Here is a 19006-nt window from a genome sequence, read left to right on the forward strand (position 1 = left end):
GTAAAAGTTAAAACATATTAGAGGTGGGTGTAATATAGGCTGCATCTAAAAAAAAAAAAAAAAAAATACAACTCTTCTTTCTCCAAAAAATGAGAATAAAAAAAAATATATAAAATATATAAATAGGTAGCTGTTTAAAAAACAACTATTTTTCCGTTGGTCTTTTAGAAATATGAGATGCCTGTGGAATATAATGGTGCTTTTTAAAGCAATAACTAATAATAATAATAATAATGAATGCACTGAATGCTACAATTGTAGTGAATAATAATTAATATATAACTAATGTTTGGCATTAGGAAACCTGGAAAAATGCTGACAGCAGCATTCTCTCGCAGAAGAGAATCAGTTACTCAGCTATACATCATACATACTGCGGGGCTGCGCGTTACATGTGTTGGTCACGAATATTTAAATCTATATAAGTGTGACAAGGATCCACCATCAAGTGTTTTTAAACAAACATACTCATAAACATAATCACACTCATCCCATGGTCACACTCAACCCACTGTCCCTCTTAGTCTTTTTTGTTTAGGGCTCCTAGGGATATGAGAGTTACCTTCATTGTATATTAATGCTGTTTAGCTGTTGTCCGATTGTCTCCCACATATCCCACACACAATCTCACCCTGCTCTTAGCACCCTTGCTTTTTTCCTCCTGGTGTAATGCCCGTACATGAACAGCAGGGGGGGCGAGATTTTTGTGTCGCTTCAGCATATGGCAGAGACTATCTATCCCGGGACAGGACGGAGAGAGGGGGAGGGGCGGTGCAGCAGTTAGGAAGTGGGCGCCGTGACTTTCTGTGTTGTCTGGCAGGTTTGCGTAAGTCAGTTGATGTGCGAGTGTAATGGATGTGAAATACACTGCGTTATACCTGTTTAGGGGTTATGGGGAAAGAATAGCAAAATACTTTTTCGTAGGTACACCCAGCCCTTGAATTATTCAATGTACCAAAAGGGAAATGTCACCCTCAGAGCTTCTGGGCTAGCATAAGAATGAGCCCCCTGTCCTGAACTGAAGGGACAGTTGTTGTAGGTTCACTCTTCATTATGAAGGGCCATTACTAGGAGGCTTAGAAGTTCTGGCCCAGTATAATGCATAAATCAGTGTGTAAAGGCTTTCGTGAACCTTCACTGATTGGACTATACATTGTACAGGGCCTGTTAAGCTCTTCCCGCAGCAGAAGATCACTGGGGTTGGCTTTTCCCAATATATAATAAAGTCAAGGAGCTGAAACGCAACCGTTCAGTCAATTCTCTGTTTAGTGAATAGACCCCGGTGACTGGGGGATTAAGATCGAGCCATACTATTGTTTACTGCAGGTGGTAAAATAGGGAGTAAATATCTTGTCCGGTAGATTGGGCTGATTTAGCATATAAAAATGGTTAATATGCACCTTCCTGAAAACATATGTGCAAAGTCTAGAACTGTTTAAACAAGAAAAGAGCACAAAACTTACTCTGATACTAAATGGAGGAAGTTTTAAACCGATGTGAAAAGTAATGGAGAGAAATAATCCTACAAACCCAGGGCACTGGCACTTAAACGGTGCGCTCCGATGGTACGCTCAGGTGGGTTTCTACTAGTACCGACGTATTGCTCAACTTTACCTGCGCATGCTGTTTATATCATTATTTAGTGTCTATTAACAGCAAAATGTAGCAAAAGTTACAGATCCGCATGAACAATGTATGGAAGTGCCAGTCACACTGGAGCCTGTATTTATTTAATCAATAAGCTTACAGCGGTCAAAGACAGAGATGTGATGTAATTTTAGAAAATTAGAGCTTCTTATAATTAAAGTTTTTGATTAATGTTAATTTTAAAGCCATCGCTGACATATTTGGCCCAATCAGAGAAAGATGCGGAGAAACCTAAGCATCGCAGGTTTAGCGTCACGTTACAAGACTTTGCTATATTTATTTAAACATTTATATATATATATATATATATAAAACAAATAATAATAAACAAAATATTTAGCCCCTTCAGTCCCAGGGGTTTTGGTGCCTCAAGTCCTGGAGAGATTTTATCATTTTTGCGGTATGTCGGTTCAGCAATTATTCCCCTTTCCTGCGAATAGTGTACCCATGTAAACTATATATTGTTTTTTCAAGGAGAGATGGCTTTCTTTTGATGCCATAATTAGATAATTTGCTGAAAATTTAGGATGAGAAATTTAGTAAAAACTAGTGAAAATTAGAAAGAATTTTTTTTTTAAAATGTATTTTCCCCTCTGAATCCTCACAAAATTAGGTAAAGTGATGGAAAAGCCCCCCCCAATGTATCAATTTAGGTGTCCTGATTTCAGAAATACATACCGTGTTTCCCCATGTATAAGACGCACCTGAGTTGTGGGGCACGAAATTTGAAAAAAAAATATATTTATATATATACATAAAGTTATTGTGCTGGCTGCCTGGGCATGATATGAGTGTGATTGATAGCTGCTAGCAATTGTTAGCAATCACACTCCTATCATGCTCAGACAGCCAGTACATGCACATCACTTTCAGCCTCCCTGTGCCCCCTACACACGCATTCATGCTATCACACACACACAAATATATTCATTCATTTACTCCCCCACTTTACCTGAACTGCAGATCTTCTGGTGCTGCTCGCAGACTTCCATGGGGGCCGCTTTTTCCCTCTGCGTTGCTCGAAAAGGAACAGAGCAGAGTCATGTGATGTACATTCACGTGACTCCACTGGGTTCCTGTGTCGCCTTGACGGAACAAGTTATGCTGCTGAGCAACACAGAGGTAAGCAGCAGGTCCCCTGCAGATGATTATTTCCGATTAAAAAAATCCACGCACCCGGTTTTTAGGCCCCACGTGGTAATTTATATAGAATTTCCATACTTTCCTAGCACTTATAGGGAATGTACTATGAGGCGTACATTATTATTTACAATGCCGTGGAATTTTTACATTAGGTATGATGGGATTACAACTCTAAACAAATAAACCAAAAATACCCACAAAAGTATATTTCTGTTAAGCAGACAACCCAGAGTATCTCATCAGGGGCATTTGGACATTTTTCATGCAGCCATTTGCCCATCAGTCACTGCCAAAGTTGTCTGTAGCAATAATTTCCTGCTCTTTTCTTCACCAACACTTCTGTGTTGCTTAGATTTTTTTGAACAGGTTATGTGAAACCTGGCCGAAATTGTTAAGCTGCATCTCCCGATTACGGAAATACCCGACATGCTTAGGTTTTATCTTCTAGATGGCCATATCATCCCTTACATATAGTACCGTATAGGGCAGGGGGTTATGCCTTTAAGATGCTGTGTTAGGGCAATGGGATGTAAGGGTTTTTTTCTTTTTTATTATCTTTTTTTAATTTATTTTTTGCACTCTTATCAGTGTAGTATGGTTAGAGGTCCTCTCAGGGACCTCGAACATCTTACTTATGCCAGTAGTGTCACAATGACATAACTTAGCTCACTTTATTGTTTTTTTTTATTTATTGTATTATTTTGGTGATTTTTTTTCCCTGCGATCCCCCACGTCTGTCATTGTGGCGTAGGAAGAGCAATAAGATATATTGTCCTCTGATGTCCTCCGTCAAAATGTAACAGCTTTCCGGTGCTCGCGCCAGTAGCCGTTAGGAAAGGGCGATGCTGGCTTCTGCTGACACGGGGGAGTCCAGGCTGTGTCCCTGCCGCTGCAAGAAAGCCAGGATGTACCTGTACGCCCTAAAGGGCTTTGCTAAATGCATTTTAGGACGTACAGGTAGGTCTATAGGGGATTAAAGGGGTTAATCATCAATTATAGTCATACTTGGGAACTTGTGGGCTCCGGCTACCCAGAGCCTACCCTTGGAGGATGCGGCCATCACTTCCCACTGATGTCAGTGGACAGTCTCTCTGACGTTGGTGAGTGTTCCTTAATAAATTAATAATCCTGAGAAAAAAACAGCATATGTGTAGTAAAAGGTTAAAACATATTAGAGGTGGGTGAACTGACTGTATTAAGTGTAAAATGAGACAGACCTTAGATAGGACGGAAAAGTATGCTGAGCCGTTCTGTTCTGCAGAGTCCGTACCAATGATTCAGACAATTTTTCAAGCTGTATGTTTGATATCTGGGATTTTTATAGGTTACGGAGCTACTACATAGTGTGTGCATGTTTCAATATGTGTGCCAGTACATATGTGAATTACCAGGGTGGGCAAGGTGCCACCGGGGCAACTTTACTTTACCTCCCCCCACACCTGGAGGTCCCAGCCCTCCCCTGATGCACAGTGAACTGAGTTAAAATGGCAACTCTCATGCAATTTCCTATGTTTTGTAAGACTTTGTGCCCATAGAAGTTTGTGAAATAAAGTTTATTAGCTCATAAATCAGTTAATGTTCTCCAAATTCTTCAGAATAATGTCCAATATTTCAACCTGAAAACTATATATATAAATTCATCTCTTCCCTGGGAAAATGCAGCAACATCGTTAGTGGAAATCCACGCAAAATCCTCCTTTTCAGAGCACTGTGGGTTGCTGTGACAGAGATTTATATCCTATTCTATAAAAACACAATCCCACATAATTGTGAAATCAATTGGTTTTTTTTTATTTAACATTGCCTAGAAAAGTTTTCTCAATCATGACAATTAATGTTCTGATTCCCTTTCCAAGAGATTGGTGACCATATAGTTGCATGATAAGTGTACAATAATCTTTGTAAAATATTCGGGGTTGTCATCTCTCCAATATATGTACTTTGGTGGGTGTATTTTAAACTGGTGGGCTGCTAAACAGCCCCAAGTCACACCCAGGCTTCAGAAAATACAATTTGAAAATGTCAAGTTTAGAAAAGAGACATAGGCATGTCAGAGGCCTCACTAGCGGGGAGCTACTGAAGTTAAAGCCCCAAGTCTCAACTTTATAGCTCCGAATGGAGACTCTAAGGCTTAAGCACACTTTAGTCCCAAAATCTTTCTTAGGAGCTATGATCCAGTTTTGGAGATCATATATCTCTCAGTTACAAGACCCAGACTAGTGCCAGGATATAATGCTCTAGTGTCCTGTGGCATACGTGTGAGGGTGGTCTGCCCCAAGTGCCACTCACTGAGTCACCACAATCTGTTAATGCTCCCCAGGCAGTCCAAAATTGCTCGCAAAGGGCTGGTCTATTTGTGCCATGTGAGTGTGGGGTAAATCTTTTGTTCATATTGAGTTTAAATTGACTAAAGCAGATAGACTTGGTTGCATATTTCACAGAGGATGCTGGAAATGAAGAAATCAGCTGCCCTTCATTGGTTGATGCCAGAGGAGCTCCCTGCCGGAGACTAATAGAGTTGCTTGTTTAAGGATTAAACAGACATTTTCAGTGATGCATTTAGTTCTAAATGTATCAAATCCAGCAAATGAATACAGAAAAGTCAAAATGTGTCTTTAAGTTTACATGTGACACATGTCAGCCTTTCTCTACATATCATACAAATTTAGAGGTCAAATTACAATTAAGAGTACATTATACGTATCCTCTGTGATAACATCTGTGATTAATGTGTGCTGATGTTTACTATGCACTTTGACCGCACATGTGCCTCCCTTTTCTCTTCTTACCGTGTTCACAGGTCACAGTACTCCCTCATGCTTCGATTACCCTCGCTGCGGAGCTTGCTTTCTCTGTCGTCCCCAGTTACACGGTCCTGCAGAATGCAGAGCTCAGGGGCAACGCAGAACCTCAAGAAATTGCAAGGGAAAGTGGCACTGGTAACCGCATCAACAGAAGGGTAAAAGTCATGGGTTTTCAATGTTTGTTTTTGTGTTTATAATTCCCTATAAACAGGCCCATTATACAGGTTTATTTTTGCTGTACCATACAAGGCAGTACTTGAGACTGTCCATAATAATGTTTTTTTTTTATTTAGAATGATCAATATCGTTGGAGGTAACCCTAATGAATTGTGTGGGTCTTGTGTACAGACATCAATAACCTGGCTTCTTTCATCTTCAAAATAGATCATCTGTAGTAAATGAAATTATGGCTGGACTCCCTCCAGAATTTGTTATTATTACACTATTAGATACAAAAATATTGTGCTAATTTTTTTTTTATAATTTTTTTGGAAGAGATGCAGTTTTCACTCAATATCTGTTACCTGCTCAATCTACTAAACAAACACCCAGATTCCTTATGAAATTGCCTGTTATAAACAGTAGAATAGCTCTGTCTAAACCACTCATTGCCACACTAATAAAGAGAAAAAAAGAAAATTTTATTGGACAAGCAAGACTTCTTTAGCTGTGCCATAAACAACTCAATGTGTCATTTGAGCTGGAAAAATCACCCAACATATATCACAGCTCCCAACACCGGCAGCCTCCAGGCAACAGAACAAAATGAAACAAATCACATAATTGTTACACTAGATTACGATCTACAACACTGTGATACTCAAAAATAATATTTTTTACGTGAATTCCTTGTAATGAAAACAAGTTCTGGACAAGAGGCTGTCAGAATTTGTCTGTGGGGACAAAATCTGGATAGAGGTTTAGGATTTAATGTATTTGACAAAACCACAACAAACACTGAGTAATGTGGTAGAGGACTGCATCAGGATGCGGGTCCCGCGGGCATGGACTTATATGTTGCGCGAGTGGGCGGGAGTGGACACATATGTTGCGGGAGCGGACACATATGTTGCGGGAGCGGGCTGGAGTGGACACATATGTTGCGGGAGCGGGCAGGAGTGGACACATATGTTGCGGGAGCGGGCGGGAGTGGACACATATGTTGCGGGAGTGGACACATATGTTGCGGGAGCGGGCGGGAGTGGACACATATGTTGCGGGAGCAGGCTGGAGTGGACACATATGTTGCGGGAGCAGGCTGGAGTGGACACATGTTGCGGGAGCGGGCGGGATTGAACACACACATTGCGGCAGCAGGCGATAATGGTCAGAAGTTCAGCGGGAGGGGGATTAAGAAAACAGGTCCGCGCAGGGCTCTAATATGTGGTATCTTGAACAAATATTGCTAGATGTTGTTCTTGCCTGACTTCCTATCCCCGCATCCTATAACTCTGTTTGGTCAGTCGTTGACTCTCTCTTTTGGCCAGGATTGGTTTGGCAATAGTCCGTAAACTTGCTCAGGACGGGGCCCGTGTGATGCTGAGCAGCCGGAAGCAGCAAAATGTGGATAGAGCTGTGCAGGAACTAAAGGAAGAAGGTCTGGACGTAGAGGGAACTGTATGCCATGTCGGCAAGGGGGAGGACAGAGAGAGGCTGATAGAAACGGTGAGAACCTCACTTTCATTGGGGGCATAGGTGGAGATATGAAAAACAATAGAAAGGATGGTGGAAGTTTGACATGCTGGACTGAAAAGGTGATACACATGAATACAGATTGGTGTTTATTTACTGAAAGAAGAGTTGGCATGAGAGTTTTCATTTCACTATTCATTATGAAAGGCCAACACTGGCAAGTTTCTGCTGCAAGACAGTCTGAGTTGGACCCACATAATCCGAAGTGTAAGGAGATTTTGAAGAAGTTTTGAATTAACCTGTGCATTATAGTGGGCCAGCCAAGCTTTTCCTGCGTCAGCAGCTCAGTGAGGTTTGACCTTTATAATGTATAATGAAGCTGAACACACCTCTCCCGTAACTCTTCTATTAGTGAATAAACTCCAAAAAGTGATTACAAGGTGTAACGATGTGCGAGGACAGTCAGAGAAATGTAGGCACTAGAGCAAAACTTTGTTGTCCAATACATGAAACTAGTAGTGAGGTAGCCAGGGATGGATAGTCAGCATTGCGAGGTGTGAAGGAAATCAGTACACGTGTGTGTCAAGGTGTCTATTTGTTGTTTCAGGCTGTGCAGAGGTTTGGAGGGATCGACATCCTGGTTTCTAATGCTGCAGTAAATCCCTTCGCAGGGAACATGTTGGACTCTAATGAGGAAGTGTGGGACAAGGTGAGATTTTTCCGGATTCCAACACAAATTATCAGATCAACATCCAGAGACACTGTCAATTGGTATTTTTTTATTTGCCCAATCATCCATACAGCCGCACACCGACCTGTTAGCTATGCCCAACCTCATGTAAAGTGAGACGGCTTCCAATAAGCACACCATCTGAAGCCTGGGGCTCTAGTTTTGGCCCGTTAGTGCTCTTTTTAAGGCATCTAGTGTCCGTGTTTTCCTAGCCCCAATCTGTAAAGGGGTTGATACTACTTTCACATGTTGATTAATAACAGATGAATCCATTGTAATTATGGTAGCAGGTGTTTTATTATAGTATCAGTGGTAAGCTGTTGATGATGTGTCTTGCATTCCCAACCTTTCCATACAGAGACTCTTAGACTGCCACCTTCCAAGTTAGTGAGCATTACCATTTAATATAAGTACTGTAGGTGAACGGGTTCCTGAAGCAATACCTGCAGCAACAGAAAATGAAAAACTAGAAAACAATTGTGCGTTTCCCACAGATTCTGGATGTGAATGTTAAAGCAGCCTTTCTGTTGGTGAAGCTCGTGGTGCCGAAAATGCAGGAAAGGGGGTAAGAAATTTGGTAAATTGTGGGTGACACATGGCTGAAAAGAATGGCAAATTATATGGGATATAAGAGATATAAGTAATAAATGTTTCAATGGAAGTTGTGATATGGAGGCAGATGCACAGCTCCAAATAAATTGATACATTTGTGATATCGGTTAAATATCACCAGTGTTTAGGCAAACATGAGTGTCAGATTTGTTTTTAAATGTTTTATTGAGCCTCAGGGAAATGCTTTGTGTGTATATAAGCCACCCTTCTGTCCCATCTGATGTTTTTCCTGTTCACTTGAGTCTTCGGATCATTATAACATGTACAGATCCACAGAATAAAAAGCCTCAGGCGCTGAAAATTGTCGCAGCTCAGCGTCTTTTAATTATGTATGTATCCCCTTCTAGTGATTGCAGCTGTGGACTAACGTGTCCAAGCAGAGTTATTGCATAGCCAATAATAAACATATTCTAATCAAAGTTTGAGTTTTGCCCTTTGCCCTGTCTTGCGGTGGGTACTCCTCATTGTAATCAGCTACCTAGACTAAGCTATGTGCTCAGAGTTCAGGGACACTTTTATTAATTTCTATTCACAGCTCCAGGATGCCGGGGTTCCCAATTTCACAGAGAGAAAAAGACACTATAAGTTAAACTAAGCAACATTTAGTTAGAGAACAGCAGTGGTGTTACAGTTCCAAAAAGCACCATATGACCTCAAGAATTCAAGCAATTGATTTAGCTTGAAATGTAATAACTATTTTCTGTTTGACGGGGGACACGGTCATTAGGTGTGACATTATAAATCATGTGCGCCATTTACTTTCTGGCCCCTCCCGATATATCGCTCTGAATTCACGCTAATTCAGGTGTTGTTTGTAAAGATACTGTTACTGGGTTATTTGAAACCCTCCTGAATTTGGGGCTTATTAATTAAATGCCGACTTAATTAGCCCAGCTATTCGTATAAATAGCTGTAAGGCTCATTTAGGTATTTTGATTATATCTGGACTCTACCAGATAATATTGGTATACTGTTTCTATACCTGCCAGTACTTTTCAGAAGTACTTTAAAGTTAAAGGATACATGAAACCAAAGTTCACCTCCATCAGTACAAGACATGGTCCCATCAGGCCCCTAATTAGACAATGGAGAGCCAGAAGTTCTTGTAGATCTCGTCATCAAGCAAAAGTGTATGCAAGTACCTGATCATCTGAAGATCTGTCATCCCAGATGGCTTCAATAGAACCTCATAGCACCTGACACAACATCCATATGCATACAAAATGGAATTAAAGTGTCATTAACCATCTGTAAATTTACACCTACAAATGGTGTCTATCAGAAGTTGACACATTATTTTTTCTCTACTAGTAGTAACTTTCTTTCTTTTCCAGGGGCGGAAGCATTGTGATCGTCTCGTCTGTGGCTGGTTTCACTCCATTTCCGGTGAGGACTATGCTGTTCTCTTGTGCTCCATGCATATACTACAGGTTTCGGGGGGGTGCTAAAATGCCCAGTATGTGCATACAACGACAAATAGGAATCGCTCACATACTGCAGATGCTATTTAGAAACACCAATCTTAAGTATAAATATTGGGAATTCTGTCACACTATATGGTCATGTTTGGCTTAGCCCTTGATTACACTAAGATCCCTCAATCTTGGCACTTTCTATTTAATGCTAACATAGCTATATGGAGCTGAACCATTGGTACCGTGTTATTCTTTAACCCGCAGACACTCTCCTGCAGTTTATATCCGTCTTTGGACATCTGTTCTGTTTTCACAGCTTCTTTGATATCCCACTTCAACTTTCCTTCCACATACAGACTGGGCTATTCCTTCCTTTCCTACGCCTCTAATATATACACACAGCCATTTCATGCACCTATAGCACACTGTGTTTTTAACACAAAATTTTAAACTTTGTCCCTTTAGTCTCTAGGGCCATACAGTGTCAGTAAGACGGCACTCCTTGGCCTTACCAAGGCTCTGGCACCAGAATTAACTCCTATGAACATCCGAGTTAACTGCCTTGCACCTGGACTGATCAAGACCAAATTCAGCTCAGCCGTGAGTCTTAAAAGAAATTTTAATCATCCAAGTACAAATGTGAATTCATGGTTGTAATGCAAATGCAAGGTGGAATGGGTTGATTGTTAAATAGTGTACCATCCTCCAGAATGGTTTATGACTCTGCTCTCCATGCAGCTTTGGAAGAATGAAGCAGTTGTTACCCACCTGATGAGCACACTAGGTATCAGCAGGTAAGTCACACATGGGCTTTTTTTTGTTTACACTCTTCTGTAAATCTTAACAATAATGGGATCAAGTAAACATAAACCTTTGAGAAATTGTTCAATATTTGCTTCTCTGCACATGTCTTTTTTGTATACGTTCCTGTGTCTGAGCAATCCCAAATAAACATAATTTGACGGACGATAGTCTGCCTATAGTCTCTGATTAAGGACTTCAGTCAGTCATTGCTTTCATCTTAGATTCAGGAAAGATTTATGTCTAACCCATGCATCTTTAAATTTTCTCACCTTTTGGTGCGACACAGTTCCATTTATCTACCACCCTCTCAGTGAAGATTTCTTCTCACAGCTAAATAATATTTCAGTCATAAATATATCTTATTTAGTTTACTTGCCCTGCTGTTTGGCTCCTGGCATGCAGTCACACTATGGGGTATGCTTATTAAGTTCTGTGCTCCATCAAATCAACCTTACAGCAAATAAAGAATGCCTACTAGAATCATTCATGTTTCAGGTGAGTTAAAGTCTAGTCATGCAAAATGTCAAATTCTCCTGACCAGCTACACCTTTTAATCACACGTTAAGAGCAGTGGCGACTCTAGAAACAATATATAGGGGGGCACATTAGATATCACAGTCAAAACAGTCCACCATTAAATCATACCACTGAAAAAAACATATAAACGCTGTAGATATATGTATATGTATGTGTGTGTGTGTGTGTGTGTATATATATATATATATATATATATATATATATCTTCTTAAAAGGGGAGGGACATAGAGCTGTGGCATGGAATAGGCACGCTGGCTGCTTTAAAATAATTAAACTGCGGAGGCAGTCTTGCGGCCACTTTAAAACTCGCTGTGCCGGCCCTTGGACCAGGAGCGTACCTAGAGTATTTGGCACCTGGGGCGGATCCTGTATGTGGCACCCCACACACACACTTTAAAACTGCAAAGCTTCTATCGTTAGGCAAACATTGACAGGGGTACACCATAACACCTATCACTATATACTGAGGCAAACGTTGATGGTGGTACAGCATAACTGTTATCATTATATACTGAGGCAAACATTGACGGTGGTACAGCATAACTGTTATCATTATATACTGAGGCAAACATTGACGGTGGTACAGCATAACTGTTATCATTATATACTGAGGCAAACATTGAGGGTGGTACAGCATAACTGTTATCATATACTGAGGCAAACATTGACAGTGGTACAGCATAACACCTATCATAATATACTAAGGCACGCACTGACGGTGGTACAGCGTAACACCTATCATTATGTACTGAGGCACACATTGACGGTGGTAACACCTATCACTATACATTGCGCCAAAAATTGACAATAATGCAGCATAACCGCTATCACTATATACTAAGCCAAACATTGATGTGGTGTAGGCCTACCACTTCACCTTAGTATGGCTTAGTATACAGTAGGGATGCACCAAAATGAAAATTCTGGACAGAAACCGAAAATGACCCTTTAAAAAGCTTTAAAAACAAAACAAACACTTATTAAAAGTAAGTAACACACCAAAATTAAACAAAAAAAAATCAATAACACTATTAATATGTGTATATTGTGTATATTGCTGATGAAAGTCAGCAATGACTGAAACGTCGACTTGACTTTGTTTGAATAACTAGAAGTTATTAACTTAAAGACAGCAATCACACTCCTATCATGCCCAGGTTCTAGCATGTACTGGTTGCCTGGGCATGATAGGAGTGTGATTGCTGTTAATATATATATATATATATATCTATATATTAATATTGTTATTGAATTCTTCTGTCTAATGTTGTTGTTGTTAACCACACTTTTATTAAAAGTAAGTAACACACCAAAATTGGACAAAAAAATCATCAACAATATTATATATATAGATATAGATATATAGTTGCTAACAGCAATCACACTCCTATCATGCCCAGGCAGCCAGTACATGCTTGAACCTGGGCATGATAAGAATGTGATTACAGCCTCCCTAGGTCATGCTACACCCCCACCACCACCACATCCATGCTATCACACACACACTCATTCACAAACATTCAGAATAAACTACAGCATAACACCCATCACTCTCACACACTTACTAATCCACTCTCACTGGATTCCTCTGTCACTGCCCCTCCTCCTCTTCATTCTTCTTCTTGGCTCTTCTTCTGTGTCCTGTCCTCCAGTGCAGTGAGTGCGGTAGGCTTCAGTGTTGTACGCCGGGATATGACATCAAACCCTGACGCACAGCATCAGTTGCCGCGCGCATCACAAGGGAACAGGATCGGAGGTCTGCATTAACAGACCTCCCGCACCCTTGATTGTCTTTAAGCCGGTTAGAGGGAAATCTTTGGTCTCCCCAACCGAGCCAGCTCCTCTAGAGACGGACATTACAGTCCGTCTCTGGAGGGGTGCCGGCGTGGTGGCACCCCCTTGATGAGCAGCACCTGGACGGACAGCCCCGCCTCCTGCTAGGTACGCTACTGCCTTGGACCGACCAGTCCACCGGAAAATCTCCTGGTGTCCCGGTGGGCCAGCCTGGGATGGGTGGTTCCAAATTCGGCAGGGGGGGCAAGGTATAACCTAGGGGGGGGCAATTGCCCCCCTGTAGCAATGCTACTGGTTAAGAGTAATAGAGTTGCCATAAAGCACTGAAAGAGACAAGCGACTTGTGCAGAGGTTTAATACCGTTGATGAGGCCACTTGCTGAACCGCACTAAAGCAAGCACCTACACACAAAAGTCTGACCCAAGCTCTGTTCTTTGTACGTCATCACATTCATTAGTATAGCTGAAGTCTCCCAACCATGGAGTCTCCCAACCATGTAAACCTATTACAGAAAGTGGCTTAAGTAGAGACAAGCTGGGGGCCTGTAAACATGCGTACAAATTTTTTTCAATTTCACTTGCAGATGTCTAAATTATTAAATAGAAGTATATCAAAGGGTTATAATGCCATCTTTGCAGTACATGCATCTGATTTTTTTCCTAAGAAATAGGCCACGTAATGTCAAAGTAAATTTATTTCTGATGACACTGACTCTGTTGTTGACCTACTGCATATTATATCTCCAGTTCTTAACTGCTCATTGCTGGGATTCGGCCATCATAAAACATTACCTAAAAAGTATTCTGTGGTGTATCAGGTTTCCATTTTTCATTTCATTAGGTCTAAGCTGCTCCCCTTTTCTTTGCCTCAGGCATACTTGTTTGCAAAATTAGATGGTCATACATAAAGAATATACTGACATGCAAGATTACTAATTTGTGTTGTGGGTACCATGGAAGAATATTTGGGGATAAGACCGGGTTTTCCAACATATTACAGTTTTTTAACAACTGTCCATAAAGTGGTAACAAGCACTAAAAAGCCAATGGACCGTTTCCTTGATGTGTAAATGAGCACGACTGTTAATCCCAAGGAATATAACAACCACTCTCATGGTTTAATGAATGCACTGCCATGAAATTTTAATTGGGAAATACTACCTTGTTAAAATGGTATGGCTTGTTAGCAAACAAAAGCACGACATACACATATGTCATTAGTAGCACAGTGGTTGCTGAGGAAATGGGACCAATTGTGTAAAGATGAAGGCAATTGATAGTGGTAATTGGTATTTTCACAGTCGCTTTGAAGAAACAACCAGTTAAGACACAATTAATACTTGCACCATGTACTTATAATGCGGTTCTATCAGAATGCAGTGAATGCATTGTATCGTGAGCACATGAGAGATGTATTGCAGATGCACATGGTACCTAACATCATCTTTACATGGACCACCAATTCCTGTGGATGCATTTCCCCCTGTAAAGTACTCCTAAACAAGTTAAAAGGGCCAGTTGGGCTATGCTGGCATTAGAGATCAATTATGTGATCTCTGACACTCTGAAAATGATTGTCTGTATTGACCACAGTGGCCTTCCCTAAGGAAATACAACCCACACTGTGAAAGTATGCCATATGGACTTTTTGCTCATCTGTTTTGCAATTTTTCATTGGTCACATTGAGTCTGAAGATTGAATTCACGAATGCCAGTTAAATTCTTAGATAACTTGCTTAAGTTCAGTCTGGTTAATTTCCCCTGTGAGAAAGGCCAAGTCAGCCTAAATACATGATGAATTACATTCTGTGATGAATTACATCGTGTACAGCTTGGCGCAAAGCTTGTAGGTGTGCGAACTGGGGTTGAGTCAGCTTAAAGTCTTCCTTTTGTTAGAGGTTTGGTCCGTCCATTTGGATACTTGCAAGGGCTTTTGTTATACACAACGGGCCATAATCTAAGACTAGAGGCTTAGATGTGAGGAACGTTTACTTCACTGAGAGGGCGGCAGATGAAAATACACCTTCCCAACAGAAATTGTAGAGGTTAATACAGTGGGGAATTTAAAATATGCATGGGATAGGCATAAAGCTATCCTGTATCTAAGACTACACCAAGGACTGATTATGGTCTGAGTATTTAAGGGAAAATGGGACTAGATGGGCCAAATGTTTCTTATCTGCTGTCAAATTCTATATATTTTCCTATATACATAGCAGGATATCTTCATGGGAATATTTAATGCCACCTTACATTCTGACTTTGCACGGTGCATTGTGGATGCAAGAGCCAACCTAAAAGACATATTTTCTAGGTTTTACTGTATGTCTTTGCTTTATAACCTTTATAGCTTATACACTTACTGGCCACTTTATTAGGTATTCCTGTTCAATTGCTTGTTAACACAAGTAGCTAATCAGCCAATCACATGGCAGCAACTTAATGCATTTAGGCATGTGGACATGGTCAAGACAACTTGCTGAAGTTCAAACTGTGGAAGGAAATGGATTTAAGTGACTTTGAACGTGGCATGGTTGGTTTTCACACACAGTCATCTCTAGAGTTGACAGAGAATAGTCTGAAAAAGAGAAAACATCCAGTGAGCGGCAGTTGTGTAGACGAAAATGCCTTGTTGATGATGGATGGTTGAGGTGAATGAGCAGACTGGTTCGAGATGACAGAAAGGCAAGAGTAACTCGTTATAACCAAGCTATGCAGAATACCATCTCTGGATGCACAACACGTCGAACCTTGAAGCAGATGGGCTACAGCAGCAGAAGACCACACCGGGTGCCGCTCCTGTCAGCTAAGAACAGGAAACTAAGGCTACAATTCGCACAGGCTCATCAAAATTGGACAGTGGAAGACTGGAAGAACAATTGAGGGGTCTGATGAGTCTCAATTCCAGCTGCAACATTCAGATGGTAGGGTCAGACTTTGGTGTAAACAACATCCTGCCTTGTATCAACGGTTCAGACTGGTGGTGGTATAATTGGGTGGGGGACATTTTCTCGGCACACTTTGGGGCCCCTAGTACCAATTAAGCATCATTTAAATGCAACAGCCTACTTGAGTATTTTTGCTGACCATGTCCATCCCTTTATGACCACAGTGTACCCATCTTCTGATGGCTACTTCCAGCAGGATAATGCACCATGTCACAAAGCTCACATCATCTCAAACTGGTTTCTTGAACATGACAATGAGTTCACTGTACTCCAATGGCCTCCACAGTCACCAGATCTCAATCCAATAGAGCACCTTTGGGATGTGGTGGAACGGGAGATTCACATCATGGATGTACAGCTGACAAATCTGCAGCAACTGCGTGATGCTAGCAAGTCCATATGGACCAAAATCTCTGAGGAATGTTTCCAGCACCTTGTAGAAAGTATGCCACGAAGAATGAAGGCAAAAGGGGGTCCAACCCGGTACTAGCAAGGTGTACCTAATAATAAAGTGGCCAGTGAGTGTACATTGACTGACACACACATAATAGATGGAGGTTTTTCCTATGCAAAGTGATACCCTGTCATTTTGATAATAGACGTACTTTAATATAGTGTTGTGCAGATCTGTGGCTCATGCGCTTAAAGCAGACATGTTTGGAGTAAATACCGCATTTGCTCGATTATAAGACAAGGTTTTTTTCAGTGCAAATGCCTTATAATCGGGGTCGTCTTATAATCAGACCTCAAATAGGTCTGACTATGAGACGACTAAGATCGGCTACATGACTGGGGGGCATTTCTGGAGGCAGAGTGCTCTGTGAAATGCCTTTTAACCCCCTTAATGTCACTCTGCCTCCAGAAATGCCTTTTTAACCCTCTATACGCCACTCTGCCTCCTGAATGCCTTAAACCTACCTATATGCCACTCTTGCCCATAATATGCCTTTTAACCCTCTAAATGCCAGAGTGGCATATAGGGGTATAAGGCATTTCTGGAGGCAGAGTGGCACATAGGGGGTTAAAAGGCATATCATGGGGCACAGTGGCATATAGGGTTAAAAGGCATATCATGGGGCACAGTGGCATTTAGAGGGTTAAAAGGCATATAATGCGGCACAGTGGCATATAGGGAGTATAAGGCATTTCTGGGGCAGATGTGCATAACTGGGGGGCAGGTTGGAAAATAGAAGGAAATAAAACCAAAATATTTTTCTCAATCATAGCTTTTATTAAAAAAAAAATAGTTTAGATGAATTTACATTTACTGGTAAAACTTTTTTCCTATAGGGTCGTCTTATATTCAGTCTTTTTCTTTTTTTCCTAAATTAACATTCAGATTTGGGGGGTCGTCTTATAATCAGGGTCATCCTATAATCGAGCAAATACGGTATATTCAAACCTCTCCGTGCAGCAAACACATATAAAAAATAAACTTGGTCATATTGTTTCCCATTTAACCAATCACCTTGTCCTATTGTACTGTAAGTGCCACTGTAACAATTGAATATCCAATGAACAATGTTGCTTAATAGTGGATAAAGGAAGAAGATACATCTTAAACATGTGCCTTTTAACACAAAATAGTGTGTACTGACATTACTATTTGTCTCACAGGATTGGGGAGCCTGAAGATTGTGCTGGAGCAGTCTCGTTCCTCTGCTCTCCCGACGCATCATATATCACCGGGGAAACTATCGTGGTGTCAGGAGGCAGTCACTCTCGTCTATGAGTGATACTGTGATATTAGAAATACCCTTTTGCATACTATTAAAACTATAAATAAAATACATTTATGAAAGATAAAACAGCACATCTGTTAATTATCGTTTACAGCAATATTCTCCTGTTGAGAAGAACACCTATCCTTTGAAACACAGCCCATATTAATATATTTGTCATCTTGGATTCAACTATCTTACGTCCCTCTGGGTGCTTTTTGGGTTAGGCAGACACACTCAGGTACTGTGCTCAAGGGTTTCTGAGTGAACGCTCATTGCCTGTTTTTAATTACTTAGTTGTATTTTTTTTTTTTTGGAACCTTAGTGATTTGTCTCTGTGAATATCAACACCTTGCTTATGTATATTCAACTACCTTGTAATTAAATATTAATCTTAATCATGTTTTTTTTTTTATTCAAATGATTATTATTTAATTCAAGATTGCTTGAACCCCTTACGCACTTTAATGTGCATGATAGCAGTGGTGTCCCTCTTGGAAATGCATGGGGGAGTTCCTACAGCTACTTTCTGTGCAGGAGATGTGTCTGATGTGTGATATACTTGCGGCCAGTAAGGTCTAGCATTGATTCAGCGGATGCTGAGGACAGGAGCCTGTTTAGATCCCCATGGAATTAAATTTGAGCGCTTTCTTTTCACTGATTGGCTACATCAAACAGCCAATCGATGGCAATAGTCATCTGACCGTTATCCCTAACCCTATTTAACTAATTTCCCTCCCCTCCACAGTAACTACTCAATATACATAAAAATATATATTAACATTTTTTAGGACCCAAAGAATGAGTATTTCTTAGTGAAGTAAGAAACAGAGACAAAGGTAGTGCTTACAAGTTTGGCACGGCTGTTTAGAGCAATAAACTGTCCTTTAAACTGGCTATTCCTATGGTATACAAATAAGATATATATAAGATATTTAGTACTATTCGTACTATTTAGGCTGTAACCATTGTGATCCTGCACCCACACAGGGTACCAAACAGCACGGTCCTCTAGGGTATTAACGCCACAGCTCAATTAGGTAATCACCCACAATTTATTTGTAGTCCACGTATGAAGATATTTACAGGATTACATTGCATACAAATTCTCTACAAACAAAAGCCTAGCTCGTCTGAGCGCTTACTAACATATAACTTCCCTCACTACACAGGGTCTAAAACTAAACAAAACGTAATCCCACCAACCTTTTTGATGGTCT

At 40.7% G+C, this 19006-nt stretch overlaps 1 protein-coding gene across 2 annotated transcripts; it reads left to right on the forward strand.

Annotated features, from left to right (window-relative positions):
• Positions 1-759: 759 nt before the first annotated feature.
• Positions 760-17873, forward strand: LOC128498118 (dehydrogenase/reductase SDR family member 4-like). Of its 2 annotated transcripts, none has more exons than XM_053468421.1 (9): positions 760-826; positions 5591-5749; positions 7082-7259; positions 7834-7935; positions 8451-8521; positions 9903-9954; positions 10449-10583; positions 10722-10777; positions 17683-17873. In XM_053468421.1, the coding sequence occupies exons 2-9, from the start codon at positions 5607-5609 to the stop codon at positions 17795-17797; spliced, it is 852 nt and encodes a 283-aa protein (XP_053324396.1). In that variant the 5' UTR covers positions 760-826; positions 5591-5606; the 3' UTR covers positions 17798-17873. The 2 variants fall into 2 exon arrangements, with proteins under 2 accessions (XP_053324396.1, XP_053324406.1); XM_053468431.1 differs by having other exon boundaries at positions 803-820.
• Positions 17874-19006: the final 1133 nt, after the last annotated feature.

The sequence above is a fragment of the Spea bombifrons genome, chromosome 1 (assembly GCF_027358695.1).
Source record: "Spea bombifrons isolate aSpeBom1 chromosome 1, aSpeBom1.2.pri, whole genome shotgun sequence".
NCBI lineage: Eukaryota > Metazoa > Chordata > Amphibia > Anura > Pelobatidae > Spea > Spea bombifrons.